We start from the raw sequence: 19,507 nt of genomic DNA, 5'->3' as shown, positions 1-19,507 counted from the left end.
GCACAATGGGTATAAGGCCCCAGTGCAACTTTTAACGCACCATCAAAGGCAGCTAAGATATAGCGCCTCTAAATGAACCAACAGTGCAATGGCTATTCTAATTGTATTGTCATATCAGACAAATTCATCTGTCCATAACTTCAAAATGCTACAGTAAAAATGTCTGAAATTGTGCATGGTGATAGTTAAGGCCCCCGTGCAACTTTTAACACACCCTCAAAGGCAGCTGAGATATAGTGCCTCTAAATGGGCCAACAATGCAAATTCTCCTTTAACTGTATTGTCACATTTGTCAACATCATGGGTCCATAACTTCAAAATGCTACATTAAAAATGTCTGAAATTGTGCATGATGATAGTCAAACACACTGGGTAAAAAGCACCAGTGAAAAGCAACAATATGATGGCTCTTCTAACTGTATTGTCATATTGGGCGCATAACTTCAAAATGGTACAGTAACCCAACAATGCAATGGCTCTTTCAAGTCAATTATATTTAATTCATACATTCATTTGTATGATGATTTTGCATGTTTCTATGTTACAAAACCACAATAGCATTTTATGAGATGATATCAGAAAGTACAGTTGTACAGATAGTACAAATTATAGTATTTACAAATATCATATATGCATTTAAGCAAAATTAGTGTGCATAATGATAATATGATCATTTTTGTATAATCATCCATGTTTGAGGTTCTTAAGTCCTTGCAGGGGTAGGTGTCATCTATTCAATGCCTCGTGGTATTGAAATTTTTAACAATTCCAAGTCACATTTATTTATTTAGCGCTTTTTACATTACAGATTGTTTCAAAGCAGCTTTACAGAAAGTAATGCAAAAAAAGTTTGTTTCCAGAAGAAAATATTGTCACAGTCCAGCTTAAGTAAGTTCAGTGATGTTTCATCTAAACCGTGATGTCATCGTCCAGCAGTTCTTGTATAATATTATCAATGCAGGCAGATCAAGAATTTTATTGTTGAATATTAAATTAAATGTTAAATTTAATGTCCCCAACTCAGCAAGCCAAGCCAATGGCAACAAAGGTGGAAAAAGGCGACAGTGGCATTGATATTTAGATGTTATTTACCTTTCAAAATAGTTTATTATTCTTTTCTGAAAATAGACACAATAGTAACAGGGTCCCTAAAAAGTGTGAATAAGAGAAATGCCACATGGTCCCTAAATTGAGCGGATGACATACAATAATTAAAGAATACTGTAATTATATTTTATGTGCCTCTACATTTTTACAATCCATTTCGCTGATACAGAAATGTTATTTGATTTCAAAATAGTTTATTTTTTTATTCTGAAAAAAAAAAAAGACACAAAAGCAACACAATCCCTTGAAAAAAGAGAAAACCCGCACGGTCCCTAAGTTGAGCGTGAGCTAACAAACGCGGAAGTTCGCGTCTTTTAAAGTGGAATAAATAAAAGTTGGATCTATGAATATGTTAATTAGCCCTGCCTCCACTCATTCACGCCACCAGCTAACAAAAAGCGCTGCACAATCTTTGAAACGTCGGACATAACGGTAATTAATATAACCTTTTGCTTGACTATGTGCATAGTGTTGCTAATATTACACAAACCATGTTCCCAGTGCTGTTTGTGACTGTCTTTTTAGGTTCACTGCAGTTTTAAAGAAACACTCAGCAATGTGTTGACTTATGAATTTGCACGTGGTTTGTCTTAAAGCATATTAAAAACACCACATAGACATTTAAACAACATTAAAAACTTGATTATCACCACAGGGGGACTTTAGAAAATGGAAGGCATGCGACCTATTTACATTATTTCAACATTCAGAAAATGTTTCAGAAGTTTCAGAAAACGGCTTCACAAATAACAGAAGTGCATCAAAGTTTGTATAGCCTATTTTACTGTCATGTGTTTAAAACACGAACAGTCAAATCCAATAGGTCATTGCCAAAACATGGCATTGAGCACTTTGTAGCATACATTTTTATACATGTAACATGGATATAGCAAGTTATTGATATCATTAGCCTGTCGTTATTATACTTAATTTTCTTGAACATATACATAGGTCATTTTAAATAACTTTTAGTGGTGTATGACATGGGGGATCCCCAAAATGAGGTGCTGGATCGGATCTGTTAATAAAAAACAACAATAACCATAAGATATACAATAATTATTTTGAATAATAATAAAGTAGCCTATGTTTGAATTATACAAAATAAATATAAATAATAATAAAAAACACATTATTTGTACATTATTTACTCATTAGCAATCTAGGAAAGTTTGACTGACCGCCCGAGAGCAATGGGAGAAGTGTCAGCAGACAACATGACAGTGGAGATGCTCAGAGAGGCCTGTGGGACTGTGAGGTCCAGCCCGCTGGATGTGATCAACACACCAATGATCCCATGGTGCCAAACCACACTGCCGCTCAAAACATCCGGCACAATTCACATCAAACTGGAGAACATGCAGAGGACGGGTTGGTTTGTCTGTTTGATTTGGTTATGGTAGCATACAGTGTTGCATACAAAGTTTTTAAACTTGTCTTTCCTCGTCCTGCAGGTTCTTTTAAATTAAGAGGTGTTGCAAACCAGTTTGCCAGGAGACTCAAAGGGGTAAATTTTGTGACCATGTCTGCTGGGAATTATGGGAAGTCTTTTGCGTATGCATGTAAGCATTATGGATCCAAAGGCAAAGTGGTGATGCCAGAAACCGCCCCCACCTCCAGATCTCTGCTGATACAAGTATTCCACGCTTTATTTATACACTTTGCAGATGCACTTTTTCTTTATTGCGTCTTTAACAAAACAAAATGTGTCAAATATTTGTAGAGTATGGGAGTCGAGGTTGAAAGAGCGCCAACTACTCGTCTCATGGATGTTGTTAACCGATGTGTTCAAGAGGACAGCATGACTTTCCTACATTCCTATGATGACCCGGACCTTATCGCTGGACATGCCAGGTTAAATACATGTCTGGGATTTAAAGAAATTGGTCATCTAAAGCATGAAAATCCTGTCTTTATTTACTCACCCTCATGTCATCCCAAACCTGCATGACTTTCTTTAGTTTTACACAACAGGAGGTACACTCAAAAAAATATGTTGGCTTTAATTAACTTTTTTACACAGGTCACACATAACTGGATTACGCTAAACAAACATAATTTGTTCATGTTACTTCAACATCATGGAAGTAAGTCATTTTTATGTGACCCATTTTAAGTAGTCTCAAAGTAAATTTTGTTAAGGTTTCCTGATTCAAGTGTTTTTTATATTTTCATTCATCCATTAATATTTCATTTATTTTAGTGACACATAATTAAATTGGTAGACTATAGCTAGCTATTTGCATAGCAGAAGCACATCTTAAATGCTAATATTTACATGCTCCTTCAACCAAAGCAGTCGTAAATAGCCAAACAAAATGCTCCACTCTTCTCCACAATAGTAACCCACTGTAATTTAATTGGTTCTAATAATGCCAATGTACCGGTAATTAAACATTAAACACAATTACACACTAACAAGTCTTCCCCTTTTCTAATTTTCTAAAAAAAAAAAACCACATAAAATAACAACATTTATTATGACAACACTTAATTTATAAGTGTTATATGCAAAGCATGCTGGGAACTAACAAGCACCGCCCAGTTTCAGTTAATGTAACACATCATTCATGTAATCCAACACAAACGGATGAAGTAAATTTAAATTTGACATATATTTAAGCAGATTGAACACAACCAAATTAAGTTAGGGCAAAATGGCAGTTGGCGTCGCACTATACCGCCACCCTCTGGATGTAAGAATTTTTTTACTTAACATAAATGGTTTGTGTTTAGACAATGCATTAGGATTTTGTAATGTTAAGTTGAGACATAATTGCGTGGACCTTAATAGAAAAAAACATTTCAAGTCAACAAACACAAGTCATGTAAAGTGCACAACCTTCCTAGTTCTTTTTTTGTGTGTGTGTATTTTGAGGAAGGTTCACTGCTTTTTCCTCTATAGTGAATGGTGACTGTGACCAGTGCTGTGGAAGGTTACTTCTAAAAGTAATGATTTACAAATCGCGTACAAGTTTTGTGTTTTCTCCCTAATTGTGTTACTTTTTATGGTAAGTAATGTGCAATGTTACTTTTGCGTTACTTTTGCCCAGCTTGCCTGTTTGTTTTTTAATAACAACAGTTATATTCTTTAAAATTTTAAAGTTCCTTTCACACACTAAAAGAGAAATGAATAAGCCTCAACCCTCATGCTGAAGTACATGCAAATTCACGGTTGTACAGTAGAGGGCGCAGCTCAAATAAACTGTTCAGCTGTGCTGCCATTTTGGTTTGCAGAAGAATAGGAGACAAAAGAAGAAAGTTGAACACTTTTACTTCAGCAATACAAATAAAAAAATAAAAAAAACACAAATGTGATGTTTATCTTAAGTCATTTTTACTTATTTGTATGGTTGGATTAAATCACTGATGGTCAGCTGCAAAGACATTGCTTAATAAAGTGAGATTAAATAAAGTATATTTGTGTTATTTAACATGTTTCATTATTTCAGATTTGAGTAATATTCTGAGTTTTGAATACTTAATTAGAAGTTATAAGTTAACCTGCTCACATTTAGTCTAGAACTACAATAAGCATCATTTTCAAATGACGCCAAATGATTGCGATTCCTCTCTACATAGGGACAGAAGAGCTGGCAGTCAACAAATGGAAAACCAAGTAACTTGCGTTACTTATTTGAAAAAGTAGCTCAGATATCTTGTAAATTAAAAAAGTAATGTTTCTTTACTCGTTACTTGAAACAAGTAATCTGATTACATACCTCATGTTACATGTAATTTGTTACCCCCAAAAGTAACGGTGACTGTCAACTCCAAAAAGAACATTAAAGTTATCATAAATGTAGTCCCAAGTTTTATCAGTATAATGAAACTTGTAAAGAGCTGTGTGAACCTGTCCACAATCTACTTTTGGGTTGCAAAAACTAGAAAATAATGTCATACAGCGCAGAGTCAGTAAGTCAATAATAGTTGGTAAATGATAATGGCATTTTAATTTTGCATGAAATATGTATTATAATTGGTTCACTCATGCTAGTGTCTTTTCCAACGATAGCTTAGGTTTTGAGATCCTGGAGGTTGTGCCCTGTCCAGATGTGGTGGTGGTTTGCTGTGGTGGAGGAGGGTTACTTGCTGGTGTGGCGGCTGCCGTCAGACTGTCTGGTTGTGAGAACACAAAGATCTATGGAGTGGAACCAGAAGGAGGTGAACATTTTTGAGAGTCGTGCTCAAGAAATTATGCCATTTGAAAAATGTTGCTTCGGCAAATAGCTGAAAGAAAAAAGAAAAATCTGTTAATATTTATTTTATTTCAAATAATGACATTTTTGTATGATTTTAGTTGTAGTTAATGATAATATCCCAGCACTGAACCTTCAAGCAATCGAATTAAGAAAAAGTAAGATGATGTAAATCATAATTAAATTAAGATATTTTTATGATCGAATTCACTTAAAACTAGGCTAATTAATGTTTTTCATAAACACTCTGTTATACTGGTTAAAACTAAAAATAGAAGTAGTCTTAAACGAACACTCCAATTTTTTTGGAAATAGGCTCATTTTCCGACTCCCTTAGAGTTAAACGGTTGAGTTTTACCGTTTTCGAATCCATTCAGCCGATCTCCGGGTCTGGCGGTAGCACTTTTAGCATAGCTTAGCATAGATCATTGAATCTGATTAGACCGTTAGCATCTCTCTCGAAAAAATAACCAAAGAGTTTCGATATTCTTCCTATTTAAAACTTGACTCTTCTGTAGTTACATTGTGTGCTAAGACCGACAGAAAATAAAAAGTTGCGAGGAATATGACTAGGAACTATTCTCTCATTCCTGCGTAATAATCTTTTTTTTACAGTCTATGGTAATAATCAAGGAACTGTGCTGCCGTACCATGGGTGCAGCAGGTGCAATGATATTACGCAGCGCCTGAAAATAGTCCCCAGCTCGGTAACTTCCAAAGTGACCGGCACTAAGTTTGTAATATAATTTTACGGCAGCACAGTTCTTTGATTATTACGCAGGAATGAGAGTATAGTTCCTAGCCATATTGGCCTAGAAAATCACAACTTTTTATTTTCTGTCTTAGTACACGATGTAACTACAGAAGAGTCAAGTTTTAAATAGGAAGAATATCGAAACTGGTCATTTTTTTGAGAGAGATGCTAACGGTCTAATCAGATTCAATGATCTATGCTAAGCTATGCTAAAAGTGCTACTGCCAGACCTGGAGATCGGCTGAATGGATTCGAAAACGGTAAAAATCACCTGTTTAACTCTAGGGGAGTTGGAAAATGAGGCTATTTCCAAAAAAAATTGGAGTGTTCGTTTAATATAAAGAAAAAAATTAGTATGTATATCTTATGTGGAAGTCTCAGGACCAAAAAATGATTGTCCAATCATTGCATTCGGTCCGAATGTAATGATAGGGTGTCCTGCCTTTGCACACCCTGCTTGAACCTGCATTAGCACATCCAGTGAGGCTGTAGTACAGTTGTAGAGCTTCTCCTGAACCAAAACAACGAGCTTTGCTGAGTTCACGCAACCCGTGACCTTCTTATCGGAGTTGTTCTGGTGCACTTTGTGTAAACCTCTGGATTTTCAACAGCGTGCACAATGTACAAGAGCTTCATTGAGAAGAAGCCTGTTGGCATGGATGCGAAAAGCATCGCTTCGGGGCTAGCGCCACCATTTGCAGGTATGAAATCTACTTTAAATGCAACTTTACGGCAGTGTACTTTCTTATAACTTTACATTATTTAAGATTCAGGATTTTGATTTGAGCTAATCGAGGGATTCAACCTCAGGTACCTTGCCGTATGAGCTTTGTCAGAAGTACGTGGAGGACATTGTGCTGGTGACCGACGAGGAGATCAAATCTGCCGTTTCCACGCTTTATACGGCTGGTCTCGTTGTTGAACCTTCAGGCACTGCGGCGTTCGCTGCCGTCACCAATGACAAAATACCAGATATCAGGGACAAGAGTGTGGTGGTCATTCTCAGCGGAGGAAACATTGGCAAAGACGAGCTTAGCAACTTCCCGGACTAAGCTCACTCAAAAATTCTGTCATTATTTACTCATGTCATTCATGCCAAACCCATGCTTTTTTCTTTTCTTCCCAAAATCTGGAATGTTTACCGTTCTCTTTTTCATACAATATATAGTAACCATGGGCTCTGTAAAATCATTGTATAGAAAACAATAGTTATACAAAATGTCCTCTTTTGTGTTCACAAACTAATAAGATAATTTCAGGGTTATAAGAACATGAGTCGGTGAATTTTCTACTAGACACAATCGCTTGTTTTATGATTAAATTATCATTTAAGTGTAAAACACTAAAATTGTACAATACCCAATACCAATTAAACACTGTGAATAAATAAACTTCAGTGGTCATCATAAACAATCTATTCTTTTCAAAGCAATAGCATAGAATTTTATGTTTTAAGTCACACCCCTTCTTCTTTATCTGTGCCAAGTTTCTTTTCTGTTACATTTTTAGTATTGATTTTTTTCAGTGAGGTTTGCTAACTAGCCTAATATGCAGATTGTGTTGTTTAATCTCTTTTTAACCTTTGTAACATTATTAATATACACGACTACAATATCTTTTTGCATATTTTACATACTGGAAGTATGAAATTAGTATTTTAGACATAACATTTTTTATCAGAAGACGCCTTAATGGCTTTTTCATTTAAAGAAACCATGCATATGACATATTATATACATAGGATATTATAAAGGACTTGATTCCTGTAATGTACAATTGACATATCAAGGTATAAATCAAATGTCTTGTGTTCCTTGAATTGCCTGTGTTCCTTTATTGTAAGTCGCTTTGAATAAAAGTGTACCGGTACATGTATGTAAATCATACACTTTAAATTAGCCCCTTTTTAGATAAATCTAATTTACGTTTTAACAACACACACACAAAAGAATGTTAACAATGTATCACAAGATGCTGATTTTTTTTTTCTATCATAAGAAGTACTAATTTTTCTGAAAAGTGGAGAAACAGCAAGATAGCCAATGAACTTCAAGATGATTTATTTAAAAAAATGTTTTTTATAAAACCAAGGAATTTCAAATAAATAGGCTTTTGTTTACAGATCAACACCTATATTCTCTTCTCTATGCAACATCTTTAGTGGCCATCCTGCAAACAACAGCGTCCAAAAGGCTGCCGCACTTTTCCTCCTGCGGTGCGACTTTGTAGAGCTGGAATAGAGAGAAATTCATGTGCTTTCATTAAACAAGATCCATCTTAAATTGTTCTACATCAGTATTGTCTAAAAGGAGACAAACCTTTTTAATTTTTGCAGCATCCATCAAATCGGACACTTGATCAACAGGAATCTGTTGTCCGTCCACCTTTGAGATGATGTCATCGACGTTCAGGTTCTCTTCTTTATTGTGTACTAACACAATATGAACCGCACTGTCACTGTCCGAGACCCCGAACCTTTTGAACGCTTCGGATATCTGCGAGGTCCAATAAATGTAATGTTATAATTGCACCCTGTAAACCAGATAAAGTTAGTGTCAGCTGTCGTCCTGTACTGGAACATCACTTACGTTGTTTGTGGGTGAAAGATTAAAAATTATTTCAGAATAAAGGCTCCGGGTTTTCATTTTCCCAATTTTATGTAGGTGAACTGCTTTATTGGTTGCCACCAGGATCTGGAATGCGTCCACAACCTTTACAGAGAACAAGAAAATAGTAAATATACAGCAAATCTCAAACTATGAAAACAGCAGAACACCAGGAAATGGTTACATCACTTAACATATTATAATATCATAGTACAGTACTATAGTATAGCCAACCATGGTAAATGTTCAAAAACTGCGGTACCATCCAAAACATGTTCTATCTATCTATCTATCTATCTATCTATCTATCTATCTATCTATCTATCTATCTATCTATCTATCTATCTATCTATCTATCTATCTATCTGTCTGTATTCCCATAGTACTTTCTTCAGACCATAGTATTTCGGCGTGAACTATGGAAACCATTGGGGATTTTCTGCAAAGTTTAGAATCATAAAAAAAAGTTTGTACATAATAACGTGCTCTTACCATTGACGGATTGATCAAGGCGCCTTTTATTTCTCCATTCACAGCCATTTTTCTCAACTCCGTCGCATTTTTCACATCTTTGAAGAGCAGTTGAGTCACTGTGTATTCAGGAAACAGTTCCAAATCTTGTGTAAGCTGCATTATTGATATGTTAATGCCTTTACTGCATCAACTTTATCTAGACAGCACGCGCTACACAGTGTGTCCACGGACGGAATAATAATAATGTGACACCGTCATTTGTTGCTGGGAATGTTCCGACTTGAGATCAATGTTGCATTGGTGATATTCCATATTATATTTTATGGAAGTCTTAGTTTATAAAAGCATAAGACAATAATAATAATAATAAAACGTCAATAATAATAAAACGTGTATTTGAACTCTTTTTTTTTTTTTTTTTTACTCGGCGTCATGTTTTTCAGTGTCACTACACTGATGGAATATGCAGTAAGTAAAATCAAATACTTCGAAAGTAGAAAGCAGATATCATGTCTGCAAGGCTTCTGTTGCTTTTCTCAGCACTTATCAAGATGACATTCTTTTTTAATGAGATTTTGACATTTTTAATAAGAAAAATAATAAGGAACAATACTATAATATAGGTGATGTACAATATTAAAATATATCAACATTATATCAATATATCAATATCACGGACAAAAGATGTATTATTATTATTTTAATAATCAATGACAAAATCTGGATGGGAACTATAACTATACACGCTTCCGGTTTCCACACGGACTTTAGTATGTGACGCACCACTAAGCTGTCAAAAACCAAAACTTAAAAATGCGATTTCTGCCTATATTTGCACATTTTTGAAACTCCGGAGGAAGATCGCTTACATAGAACGAATGCATCGCATACTACCTTAATCATCCTCATATACCACTCATTTCCATAAGTGTAATAACATAAAAGATCGAGTTTGTTTGAATAAGGATGGAGAGATTTGAGGTTTATATCTTCACGGCTCTGTGCAGCATCAACTTTCTCATATCCTGCCTTGTGTTCTCCAAAATCACACGGGAACAGAGAGACCCGTACATGGATGAGATATTCCACGTCCCTCAAGCGCAGAAGTACTGTGATGGGAAGTTTAATGAGGTATGGTTGTAAATGACGCGTGGATATCTCAGTATGTGTGTGTGTTTGGTCATTAATGGCCATGTGTGTTCTTCCACAGTGGGACCCGATGATCACCACTCTTCCTGGACTGTATCTGGCATCAGTGGGTCTGATCAGGCCGGTGGTTTGGCTGGCAGATCTGAAGGGCAGGGTGGTTTGCTCCACTGCCATGCTGAGATTCATCAATCTGCTCTTTAATAGTGGCAATCTCTACATCATCTATCTGATCATCTGCAGGCTGCACATCAAAGATAAGGTGGATGATTTGATCTCATTTTTTTTCATATAAGTTTAGTGGTGATTCCTCAATTATGTGTACGTAATTTAATTAATTTTAAGTTAAATATCGGTAACAGTTTAGAATAAGGTTCCATTTGTTTACATTAGTTAACATGAAATAACAATGATTCATATTTCTTAAGCATTTATTAATTTTAGTTCATTTAAAAATGTAATAACACATTTATTCAAATCAAAATATGTTAATATTTAATGGACCTGAGCTGACATGGACTAACAATGAACACTTGTATTTTATTAGCTAATATTAAGAAAGATTAATGAATACTGTAACAAATTTATTCCTCTTATTTATGTAAAGTTATTGTTCGCCAAATATTGTGAAAAAAAAGATATATACATACATACATGCATACAACCATACATACATATATTATGGACTTGCTCAACCTTAAAATGTATAATGTTTAATCATCTGTATTTTTCATATTGTATTTTTTATTTATTTTTTATTTATTTATTAATAGACACATTTCTGTTAGTCATATTTAAAATACTCTGTATTATAAACACATATCAGAAATGTTATAATATGTAAAATATTATAAACTCTCCTGTATAACCAAAACCATAACCCTAACCAAATATAAACGCTATTGGCAAATTCAATTGTTTTCTAAAATGAATTTCCTTGATTTTGAAACTGTATACAAATGTATTATTGATTTATTATTGGTTAGGAGACGAGCACAACATCTCTTATCAACTTATAAAATTAAAGAAATATCATTAAAAGTTTGAAGATATTAAAATGTATCCTACTAAATAATAATAATTATTATTTTATTGTTTTCTCCAAAATCATGCTGGACGGGACAAAAGTTTATATAATATATTATAATAATTAATTAATAGTGAATACAGTAAATATATATATATATTTTTATCTGATGAAACTGTGACCAGCATAATGCAAAACTCAATTGTTGGGTGTTGCTATGCAGTTGCTAAGGTGTGACATTTTTCTATTTTCTTCATGAAAATTATTAAGTTTGTGTTATAAATGATAAAAATGACAAACCATAACCAAATATACACTATTGGAAAACTCAGACAGGGAACAGGGAGGCTTTGTTATTAAAAATAAATAAATAATAAGACAAATTGTACACATAAGTGTCAATAAACTGATTCTTTACAAGTTTGATTAAACATAATTTCCCTGACTGTAAACTGTTTATAATTTATTTATTATAAGAAATTTAATTGATTAAAATATGTATTATTGATGGGCATGCATGGTTTGGAGACGAGCACACATACTTATATATATAAATACTGACAAATTCAATGTTTTGAGACACTTAAAGAAATGTGTCCCTCAAAATACTCTTTTGTAATTTTTTCTTCTTCTTTCTAAATCACCATATGGGGTTGGGACAGAATATTCAGTACAGGAGACAATGAGTTTTCAAAAAATATAATAATTAATAATTTAATAGTGAATGGAGGGTATCTAGACTAGTCATTATCCAAAGAAACTGTGACTAGATAATTAAATTGTTGGGTGTTGCTATGCGGTTGCTAAGGTGTGTAGTGTCAACAGTCTGTTGGTTTGCAGTCTATTTTTATTTCATTGTCAACCAATGCAAAAAACGTAAATTTGATCGCTTAGAAAAGTAATAACCTCAACAAAGGCACCTAGCAACCACACAAACCACCTTAGCAACAACATAGCCTACGCTGAATGACGCCTCAAAAACAATTGAAGTTGTAAAACTATTAACATATTTCATTCTCTCTCTCTCTTCCCTCTCTAGTCCCGTTCTGCCTCTCGTAGAATATTCTCTGCCCTGGCTCTGTCCACGTTCCCCGTGCTGTACTTCTTCACGTTCCTGTATTACACCGACGCCGGCTCCACGTTCTTCACGCTCTTCATGTACCTCATGACTCTGTACGGATGCCACAAAGCGGCGGCGTTCCTCGGCGTCTGCGCCGTCCTCTTCCGCCAGACCAACATCATCTGGGTGGCGTTCTGCGCCGGCACCTTGGCGGCCCAAAAAATGGACGAGACCTGGCGAACCGAACAGTCGAAGAAGCGGGAGGAAAAATGCCCCTCTCAAATCCCTCTAACCATCAACGGTGCGATGAGAGTGACGCGTTTCCTGTTGGACTTCCTGAAAACGCCCTGCAACATGAAAGCAGTGTTCCTGTCCACGTGGCCGTACGTCTCGGTAGCCGTCCTTTTCGTGGTTTTCGCGGCGTTGAACGACGGGATCGTGGTCGGAGATCGCAGCAGTCACGAAGCGTGTCTGAACTTCCCTCAGATTTTCTACTTCCTGTCATTTGCGCTCGTGTTTTCTCTTCCTACCTCGATGAGTTACCAAAGGGTCGTCCGGTTTCTGCAGTCTTTAAGAAAGCAACCCTTAGTTTACGCCGTGCTGATGGCGTCCTTCCTGTTTCTGGTCTGGAAATTCACTTTTGTCCACAAGTATCTGCTCGCTGACAACCGACACTTTCCGTTCTACGTATGGAAGAGGATTTTCCAGAGACACGAGCTCGTCCGTTTCCTTTTAGTCCCTGGGTACGTGTTCGCGGTGTGGAACTTTCTGGATACTTTGAGGTCCAAGTCTCTGTTCTGGTGTCTGGTGTTCTGCACGTGTCTGGTGTCGGCGACCGTCCCGCAGAAACTCTTGGAGTTTCGATATTTCATCCTCCCGTATCTGTTATATCGCGTTCACGTCCCTGTGCCGTCTTTACCCAGACTGCTCCTTGAGTTTAGCCTCTACACCGCAGTTAATGCTGCTAGTGTCTATATATTCATCTATAAAACATTTCAGTGGCCCGACAGCACGGCTGCGCAAAGATTCATGTGGTGACTTGACCTGAAGAATGAATTAAAGCTCATCGTTTCACGTTTTCTATACGCAAAAGAAATGCTTTCACCATATATCAATAATAAAACTGAATTTTATGTGACATTGAAACCATTGCGATGCTGCATCTTCAAATGCTACATTTGCGGTTATTTTAAGCCACTGGTGATATTAATTTATTTGTACATGTATAATCAGGAGTTTGTTTTAGTTTACTTTATGACATATTCTGTATATAAAAATATGCAGAGTAGTGTTGGATGAAACCATCGTTCTGACCAACCCAGAATTCAATTTTTGTTGTGATTTCACCTCATGTTAAGTACAAGCAGTGTTTACACCGGTCATTCATGTCGTGTTCGTGTTTTAAATCATGTGTGAGTTCATTGAATTAGGATAATCATTTTATGGTGGCTGTTGTTAATTGTGGTCTTATTTTGTATTTCTGTATTTCATTGTTAAACCTTGTTTTTTTTTATGGTAGACATTAGTTTTCTCTTGTAATTTCAAATGCTGATTTCTCACTCTAATAGGTTGATGTCTATGTTTTCCAAGTTCTTTTGTTGGTATTTCTGTGTTGTTGTTTTTTCATTGGTCTTTCCTCTCATTCTTTTTTGAGGGGTATTAAATTTGTTTTGATACAGAAACACGAGTCAACATATTCATTATCTCCGTACCTTCAATTGTTTTACTGTCAAGTTCTGAGTTGAGCAGACGCCTTTGTTTATTCTACATTACAAGCCTTGTGTTTTCCACAAGGTGGCAGTCTAACATTTCTTCTGGAAACAAGGGCTAGAGCTTTATGCATAATATCTCAATATCTTATCCTCAGACTGATCCTCAGATCCATCATAGTAGTGGAGGTGAGCAAATAAAGAAACCCTGCCCTCTGTTTGCCCCAGTCACCATAGAGTTATTTGAATTTTTTTTTTTTTTTTTTTTTTTTAATTCCATAAATATCACAGGGTTTCTGTGGGTCCTTAAAAGTCTTAATTCTCCTTTACAAAAATATAGGCCTTAAAAAGCTCCTAAATCAGAGCAGAAAGTCTTAAATTCATAGCGTCGTGGCATTAAATATTGCATCTTCCTCAGTATTTATGTCCTGTTTTCTATTACAAATATCGAAACATCTTTAAATCAAGATACATTTACTTGAGATGCAAATATGTCTTTACATTTTTTTTTACAAAATTGAGTTTATACATGAAACAAGAATAAATATATTTTTTAGATAACTTTTTCTGTGGCCATTGGCAGATATTTGTTCTTGCTTTAATCATAACATAAACATAACGCTTAATTTAGATTAATTTCACAGAAAACAAGATTTCATATATATATTGATTTAAGAATTGTTAGACATTTGCACACACACACAAAAAAAAAACCTTGGTCTTAAAAATGTTTTTTTTTGAAAAGTCTTACATTTACACCTTCACAAAACCAGAGCCCGTCTACAGAGAGCCTGGCCACTCCCTATTAAGTCCTATTGTACCAAATTTTGGTTGTAGTTCCACTGGGGGCGATCGCTCATGAGTGCAAAATTAATGAGAGTCTATGGAGCTAGACGGCTAAATTTGTCTCTTTCACCCGATTGCCTTTGAGAAATCTCAGATTTGATTGTAGGTTTTGCAAGTTCAACATGGGTTACTTATAGGTCGAAAGTTGAATGACCGAGTACTTACGTCCTTTCCATTTCTTACAGGTTGAGTTGTTATTGCCCATAACACGCTAGCATTCTGCTAAAGAACGCTGATTGGTCAGTGAAGGACTGATTACGACCAGAGATACCGCTTAATGGCATCCGAAGCGGGACCAGAATGTCTTCTAGCTCGTGTATTTACCTGTGTCAGCTGTGTTGTGTGTTTACCTGTGTCAGCTGTGTTGTGTGTTTACCAGTGTCAGCTGTGTTGTGTGTTTACCTGTGTCAGCGGTGTTGTGTGTTTACCTGTGTCAGCTGTGTTGTGTGTTTACCTGTGTCAGCGGTGTTGTGTGTTTACCTGTGTCAGCTGTGTTGTGTGTTTACCTGTGTCAGCTGTGTTGTGTGTTTACCTGTGTCAGCTGTGTTGTGTGTTTACCTATGTCAGCTGTGTTGTGTGTTTACCTGTGTCAGCTGTGTTGTGTGTTTACCTGTGTCAGCTGTATTGTGTGTTTACCTGTGTCTGCTGTGTTGTGTATTTCCCTGTGTCAGCTGTGTTGTGTGTTTACCTGTGTCAGCTGTGTTGTGTGTTTACCTGTGTCAGCTGTGTTGTGTTGTGTGTTTACCTGTGTCAGCTGTGTTGTGTGTTTACCTGTGTCAGCTGTGTTGTGTGTTAACCTGTGTCAGCTGTGTTGTGTGTTAACCTGTGTCAGCTGTGTTGTGTGTTTACCTGTGTCAGCTGTGTTGTGTGTTTACCTGTGTCAGCTGTGTTGTGTGTTTACCTGTGTCAGCTGTGTTGTGTGTTTACCTGTGTCAGCTGTGTTGTGTGTTTACCTGTGTCAGCTGTGTTGTGTATTTCCCTGTGTCAGCTGTGTTGTGTGTTTACCTGTGTCAGCTGTGTTGTGTATTTACCTGTGTCAGCTGTGTTGTGTGTTTACCTGTGTCAGCTGTGTTGTGTGTTTACCTGTGTCTGCTGTGTTGTGTATTTCCCTGTGTCAGCTGTGTTGTGTGTTTACCTGTGTCCGCTGTGTTGTGTGTTTACCTGTCAGCTGTGTTGTGTATTTCCCTGTGTCAGCTGTGTTGTGTATATTTACCTGTGTCAGCTGTGTTGTGTGTTTACCTGTGTCAGCTGTGTTGTGTGTTTACCTGTGTCAGCTGTGTTGTGTATTTACCTGTGTCCGCTGTGTTGTGTGTTTACCTGTGTCAGCTGTGTTGTGTATTTACCTGTGTCCGCTGTGTTGTGTGTTTACCTGTGTCAGCTGTGTTGTGTATTTACCTGTGTCAGCTGTGTTGTGTATTTACCTGTGTCAGCTGTGTTGTGTGTTTACCTGTGTCAGCTGTGTTGTGTGTTTACCTGTGTCAGCTGTGTTGTGTGTTTACCTGTGTCAGCGGTGTTGTGTGTTTACCTGTGTCAGGTGTGTTGTGTGTTTACCTGTGTCAGCTGTGTTGTGTGTTTACCTGTGTCAGCTGTGTTGTGTGTTTACCTGTGTCAGCTGTGTTGTGTGTTTACCTATGTCAGCTGTGTTGTGTGTTTACCTGTGTCAGCTGTGTTGTGTGTTTACCTGTGTCAGCTGTGTTGTGTGTTTACCTGTGTCTGCTGTGTTGTGTATTTCCCTGTGTCAGCTGTGTTGTGTGTTTACCTGTGTCAGCTGTGTTGTGTGTTTACCTGTGTCAGCTGTGTTGTGTTGTGTGTTTACCTGTGTCAGCTGTGTTGTGTGTTTACCTGTGTCAGCTGTGTTGTGTGTTAACCTGTGTCAGCTGTGTTGTGTGTTAACCTGTGTCAGCTGTGTTGTGTGTTTACCTGTGTCAGCTGTGTTGTGTGTTTACCTGTGTCAGCTGTGTTGTGTGTTTACCTGTGTCAGCTGTGTTGTGTGTTTACCTGTGTCAGCTGTGTTGTGTGTTTACCTGTGTCAGCTGTGTTGTGTATTTCCCTGTGTCAGCTGTGTTGTGTGTTTACCTGTGTCAGCTGTGTTGTGTGTTTACCTGTGTCAGCTGTGTTGTGTGTTTACCTGTGTCAGCTGTGTTGTGTGTTTACCTGTGTCTGCTGTGTTGTGTATTTCCCTGTGTCAGCTGTGTTGTGTGTTTACCTGTGTCCGCTGTGTTGTGTGTTTACCTGTCAGCTGTGTTGTGTATTTCCCTGTGTCAGCTGTGTTGTGTGTTTCCCTGTGTCAGCTGTGTTGTGTATATTTACCTGTGTCAGCTGTGTTGTGTGTTTACCTGTGTCAGCTGTGTTGTGTGTTTACCTGTGTCAGCTGTGTTGTGTATTTACCTGTGTCCTCTGTGTTGTGTGTTTATCTGTGTCAGCTGTGTTGTGTATTTACCTGTGTCCGCTGTGTTGTGTGTTTACCTGTGTCAGCTGTGTTGTGTATTTACCTGTGTCAGCTGTGTTGTGTATTTACCTGTGTCAGCTGTGTTGCGTGTTTGCCTGTGTCAGCTGTGTTGCGTGTTTACCTGTGTCAGCTGTGTTGTGTATTTACCTGTGTCAGCTGTGTTGTGTGTTTACCTGTGTCAGCTGTGTTGTGTGTTTACCTGTGTCCGCTGTGTTGTGTGTTTACCTGTGTCAGCTGTGTTGTGTGTTTACCTGTGTCCGTTGTGTTGTGTGTTTACCTGTGTCAGCTGTGTTGTGTATTTACCTGTGTCAGCTGTGTTGTGTGTTTACCTGTGTCAGCTGTGTTGTGTGTTTACCTGTGTCAGCTGTGTTATGTATTTCCCTGTGTCAGCTGTGTTTTGTGTTTACCTGTGTCAGCTGTGTTGTGTGTTTACCTGTGTCAGCTGTGTTTTGTGTTTACCTGTGTCAGCTGTGTTTTGTGTTGTTGTGGCAAAAATTCATCAAACAAACATCACTGCGTAAGGGAGACTCAGAGTCAAATTATAAAATTAAAAGTATTTATTCTTGCAAGAAGGAGCAGTCTAATACACAGCTGTTACCCTGTGCAGAAGAGTGACACCCCCCCAGACAGACTGAACCAGCTTTTATCTAAGATTCAAGGTCTTCTTCTTCAGAGCCCTCCTCCCACAGTAGTTTTCCATCCAGTGGTTTTCCATAGACAAGGAAGCCATAACACTAGTTTAGATTCGTCACTAAGCCCCCCCTGCATCAAATGGCCTTCTGACATCTAGGTCAGAGGTCCTCGTTCGTCTGTTCTCTGGAGTGTCTCTCCCTTCTGCCTTCCCAGGTACATAAACATAATCTTCTCACACTAACAAGTGAGAGTCACACATGTGACATTCTTTGAATCATCTATATTTTACTAAAGATCAATGAATATCATAAAACCGCCACTACAACTCCTCACTTTTTATCATTATTAATCAAACATAATAATAATAATAACAATAATAATAAATGCAAGTTCAAGTCATTACATCACACATCATAAAAGATCACTCTCCTTGAACCTGTGAAGAAAAGGTCTAGAATGAAGAAGCATAAGGCTGTTTTTGTTGGGGAAAGCCCCATTAATTATTTAGCAAGCGAGTAAACATGTTTACTAATGCCGGGCTCACTACCGCAGTCACACTAGTAAGGAAAAAGATTATAGCACAGTAGGAAAACAAACAGATAATAAATAAATAAATAAATAAAAATTAAAAAAATTAAAAAAAATTAAAAAAAATCCCTCAGTTTCAAACCCTGTCCTTGTACGCCATCTCGTAACACGGATGACTGCTACTTTTAACCCTCTTTACATATCAATCGTTCTCAGAAAGAAAAGAAAACATCAACACATTTAACTGTAATCTCTACTTGAATCATCTGCATAATTTTGTTCATCCCCATCATCATTCAGATAGACTGTCATTTTCACCAATTGAACAGACATTCCAGTTTTCTCATATTCACCCATGAATAACAAAATGATCAGAATAACACATACAATCATAACTCATACACATTCAACATTTTCCCCATATTTTGTTCTTTTACCTTTAACTTTTAATTCAATCATGCAGTGGTTCTACTTAATAAGCTTCAACAATAATCCCTATAATTAAATTAATTAATGGATCTCCTCTTCCTCAAAACATTTGCCTTAAATATTTTCTAATGAATCAGTAACCAATCAAATCATTTGTCATATACCAATATCAATACTAAGCTCAAATAAAGTCCTCAAAATCATCCCAAAACCACATTCTTAAACCATTAGATTGGCCAACATCCTCCTCCAGGCGTGTTGATCATCTCGTTTGCCCCATGGACTAATGGGATCACCACCACACCCCCAATGGAATGAACCATTTCCTGCTTACTGTCACCTGTGAATGGAGACTTTAAGTATTTTGTTAGTGACCGCTTGTCTTTCCCTCTCATCCCTTTTGGTGTGACCTGTGGAATTTTCACCATCTGTTTACAAACTGAAACATATTATCATTAGACATTTCTTGCTTAATAAAGTCGAAGTCCTTTTCCCCTGAAAAACGTTAACAAGTCAATATTCATACATTTGGAAACAGAA

The 19,507-nt window shown here is 36.9% G+C and overlaps 3 protein-coding genes across 5 annotated transcripts; 2 read left to right on the top strand and 1 right to left on the bottom strand.

The window, feature by feature from the left end:
- The first annotated feature begins 1,370 nt into the window (after nucleotides 1–1,370).
- On the top strand, nucleotides 1,371–7,945 carry LOC307004191 (L-threonine ammonia-lyase-like). Of its 2 annotated transcripts, XM_079623281.1 has the most exons (7): nucleotides 1,371–1,539; nucleotides 2,266–2,478; nucleotides 2,562–2,743; nucleotides 2,831–2,961; nucleotides 5,123–5,271; nucleotides 6,672–6,761; nucleotides 6,871–7,945. In XM_079623281.1, the coding sequence occupies exons 2-7, from the start codon at nucleotides 2,301–2,303 to the stop codon at nucleotides 7,110–7,112; spliced, it is 972 nt and encodes a 323-aa protein (XP_079479407.1). In that variant the 5' UTR covers nucleotides 1,371–1,539; nucleotides 2,266–2,300; the 3' UTR covers nucleotides 7,113–7,945. The 2 variants fall into 2 exon arrangements, with proteins under 2 accessions (XP_079479407.1, XP_079479408.1); XM_079623282.1 differs by lacking the exon at nucleotides 1,371–1,539 and having other exon boundaries at nucleotides 2,249–2,478.
- tprkb (Tp53rk binding protein) lies at nucleotides 7,873–9,428 on the bottom strand. The gene is made up of 4 exons (XM_079623283.1): nucleotides 9,159–9,428; nucleotides 8,649–8,771; nucleotides 8,379–8,555; nucleotides 7,873–8,291 (listed from the first exon to the last, which is right to left on the bottom strand). Exons 1-4 carry the CDS (start codon nucleotides 9,297–9,299, stop codon nucleotides 8,205–8,207), a joined length of 528 nt encoding a protein of 175 aa, XP_079479409.1. The 5' UTR covers nucleotides 9,300–9,428; the 3' UTR covers nucleotides 7,873–8,204.
- alg10 (ALG10 alpha-1,2-mannosyltransferase) lies at nucleotides 9,362–14,053 on the top strand. Of its 2 annotated transcripts, XM_079623280.1 has the most exons (4): nucleotides 9,362–9,608; nucleotides 10,148–10,271; nucleotides 10,351–10,548; nucleotides 12,353–14,053. In XM_079623280.1, exons 1-4 carry the CDS (start codon nucleotides 9,604–9,606, stop codon nucleotides 13,409–13,411), a joined length of 1,386 nt encoding a protein of 461 aa, XP_079479406.1. In that variant the 5' UTR covers nucleotides 9,362–9,603; the 3' UTR covers nucleotides 13,412–14,053. The 2 variants fall into 2 exon arrangements, with proteins under 2 accessions (XP_079479406.1, XP_079479405.1); XM_079623279.1 differs by lacking the exon at nucleotides 9,362–9,608 and having other exon boundaries at nucleotides 9,961–10,271; nucleotides 12,353–14,052.
- The last annotated feature ends 5,454 nt before the right edge of the window (nucleotides 14,054–19,507 follow it).

Source organism: Phoxinus phoxinus, assembly GCF_949152265.1.
Source record: "Phoxinus phoxinus genome assembly, chromosome: 9".
Lineage (NCBI taxonomy): Eukaryota > Metazoa > Chordata > Actinopteri > Cypriniformes > Leuciscidae > Phoxinus > Phoxinus phoxinus.
The sequence above is the reverse complement of the archived record's forward strand: the minus strand, read 5'-3'. Positions and strand labels throughout refer to the sequence as shown.

Coding starts and splice junctions, on each gene's coding strand:
- LOC307004191 (XM_079623281.1), top strand. CDS start 2,301: ATGGGAGAAGTGTCAGCAGACAACATGACAGTGGAGATGCTCAGAGAG. Junction 2,479..2,561: donor GGAGAACATGCAGAGGACGG/GTTGGTTTGTCT, acceptor CTCGTCCTGCAG/GTTCTTTTAAATTAAGAGGT. Junction 2,744..2,830: donor CCAGATCTCTGCTGATACAA/GTATTCCACGCT, acceptor AAATATTTGTAG/AGTATGGGAGTCGAGGTTGA.
- tprkb (XM_079623283.1), bottom strand. CDS start 9,299: ATGCAGCTTACACAAGATTTGGAACTGTTTCCTGAATACACAGTGACT. Junction 8,772..9,158: donor CCTTGATCAATCCGTCAATG/GTAAGAGCACGT, acceptor TTCTCTGTAAAG/GTTGTGGACGCATTCCAGAT. Junction 8,292..8,378: donor ATGCTGCAAAAATTAAAAAG/GTTTGTCTCCTT, acceptor TCTCTATTCCAG/CTCTACAAAGTCGCACCGCA.
- alg10 (XM_079623279.1), top strand. CDS start 10,107: ATGGAGAGATTTGAGGTTTATATCTTCACGGCTCTGTGCAGCATCAAC. Junction 10,272..10,350: donor GTGATGGGAAGTTTAATGAG/GTATGGTTGTAA, acceptor GTTCTTCCACAG/TGGGACCCGATGATCACCAC. Junction 10,549..12,352: donor GGCTGCACATCAAAGATAAG/GTGGATGATTTG, acceptor TTCCCTCTCTAG/TCCCGTTCTGCCTCTCGTAG.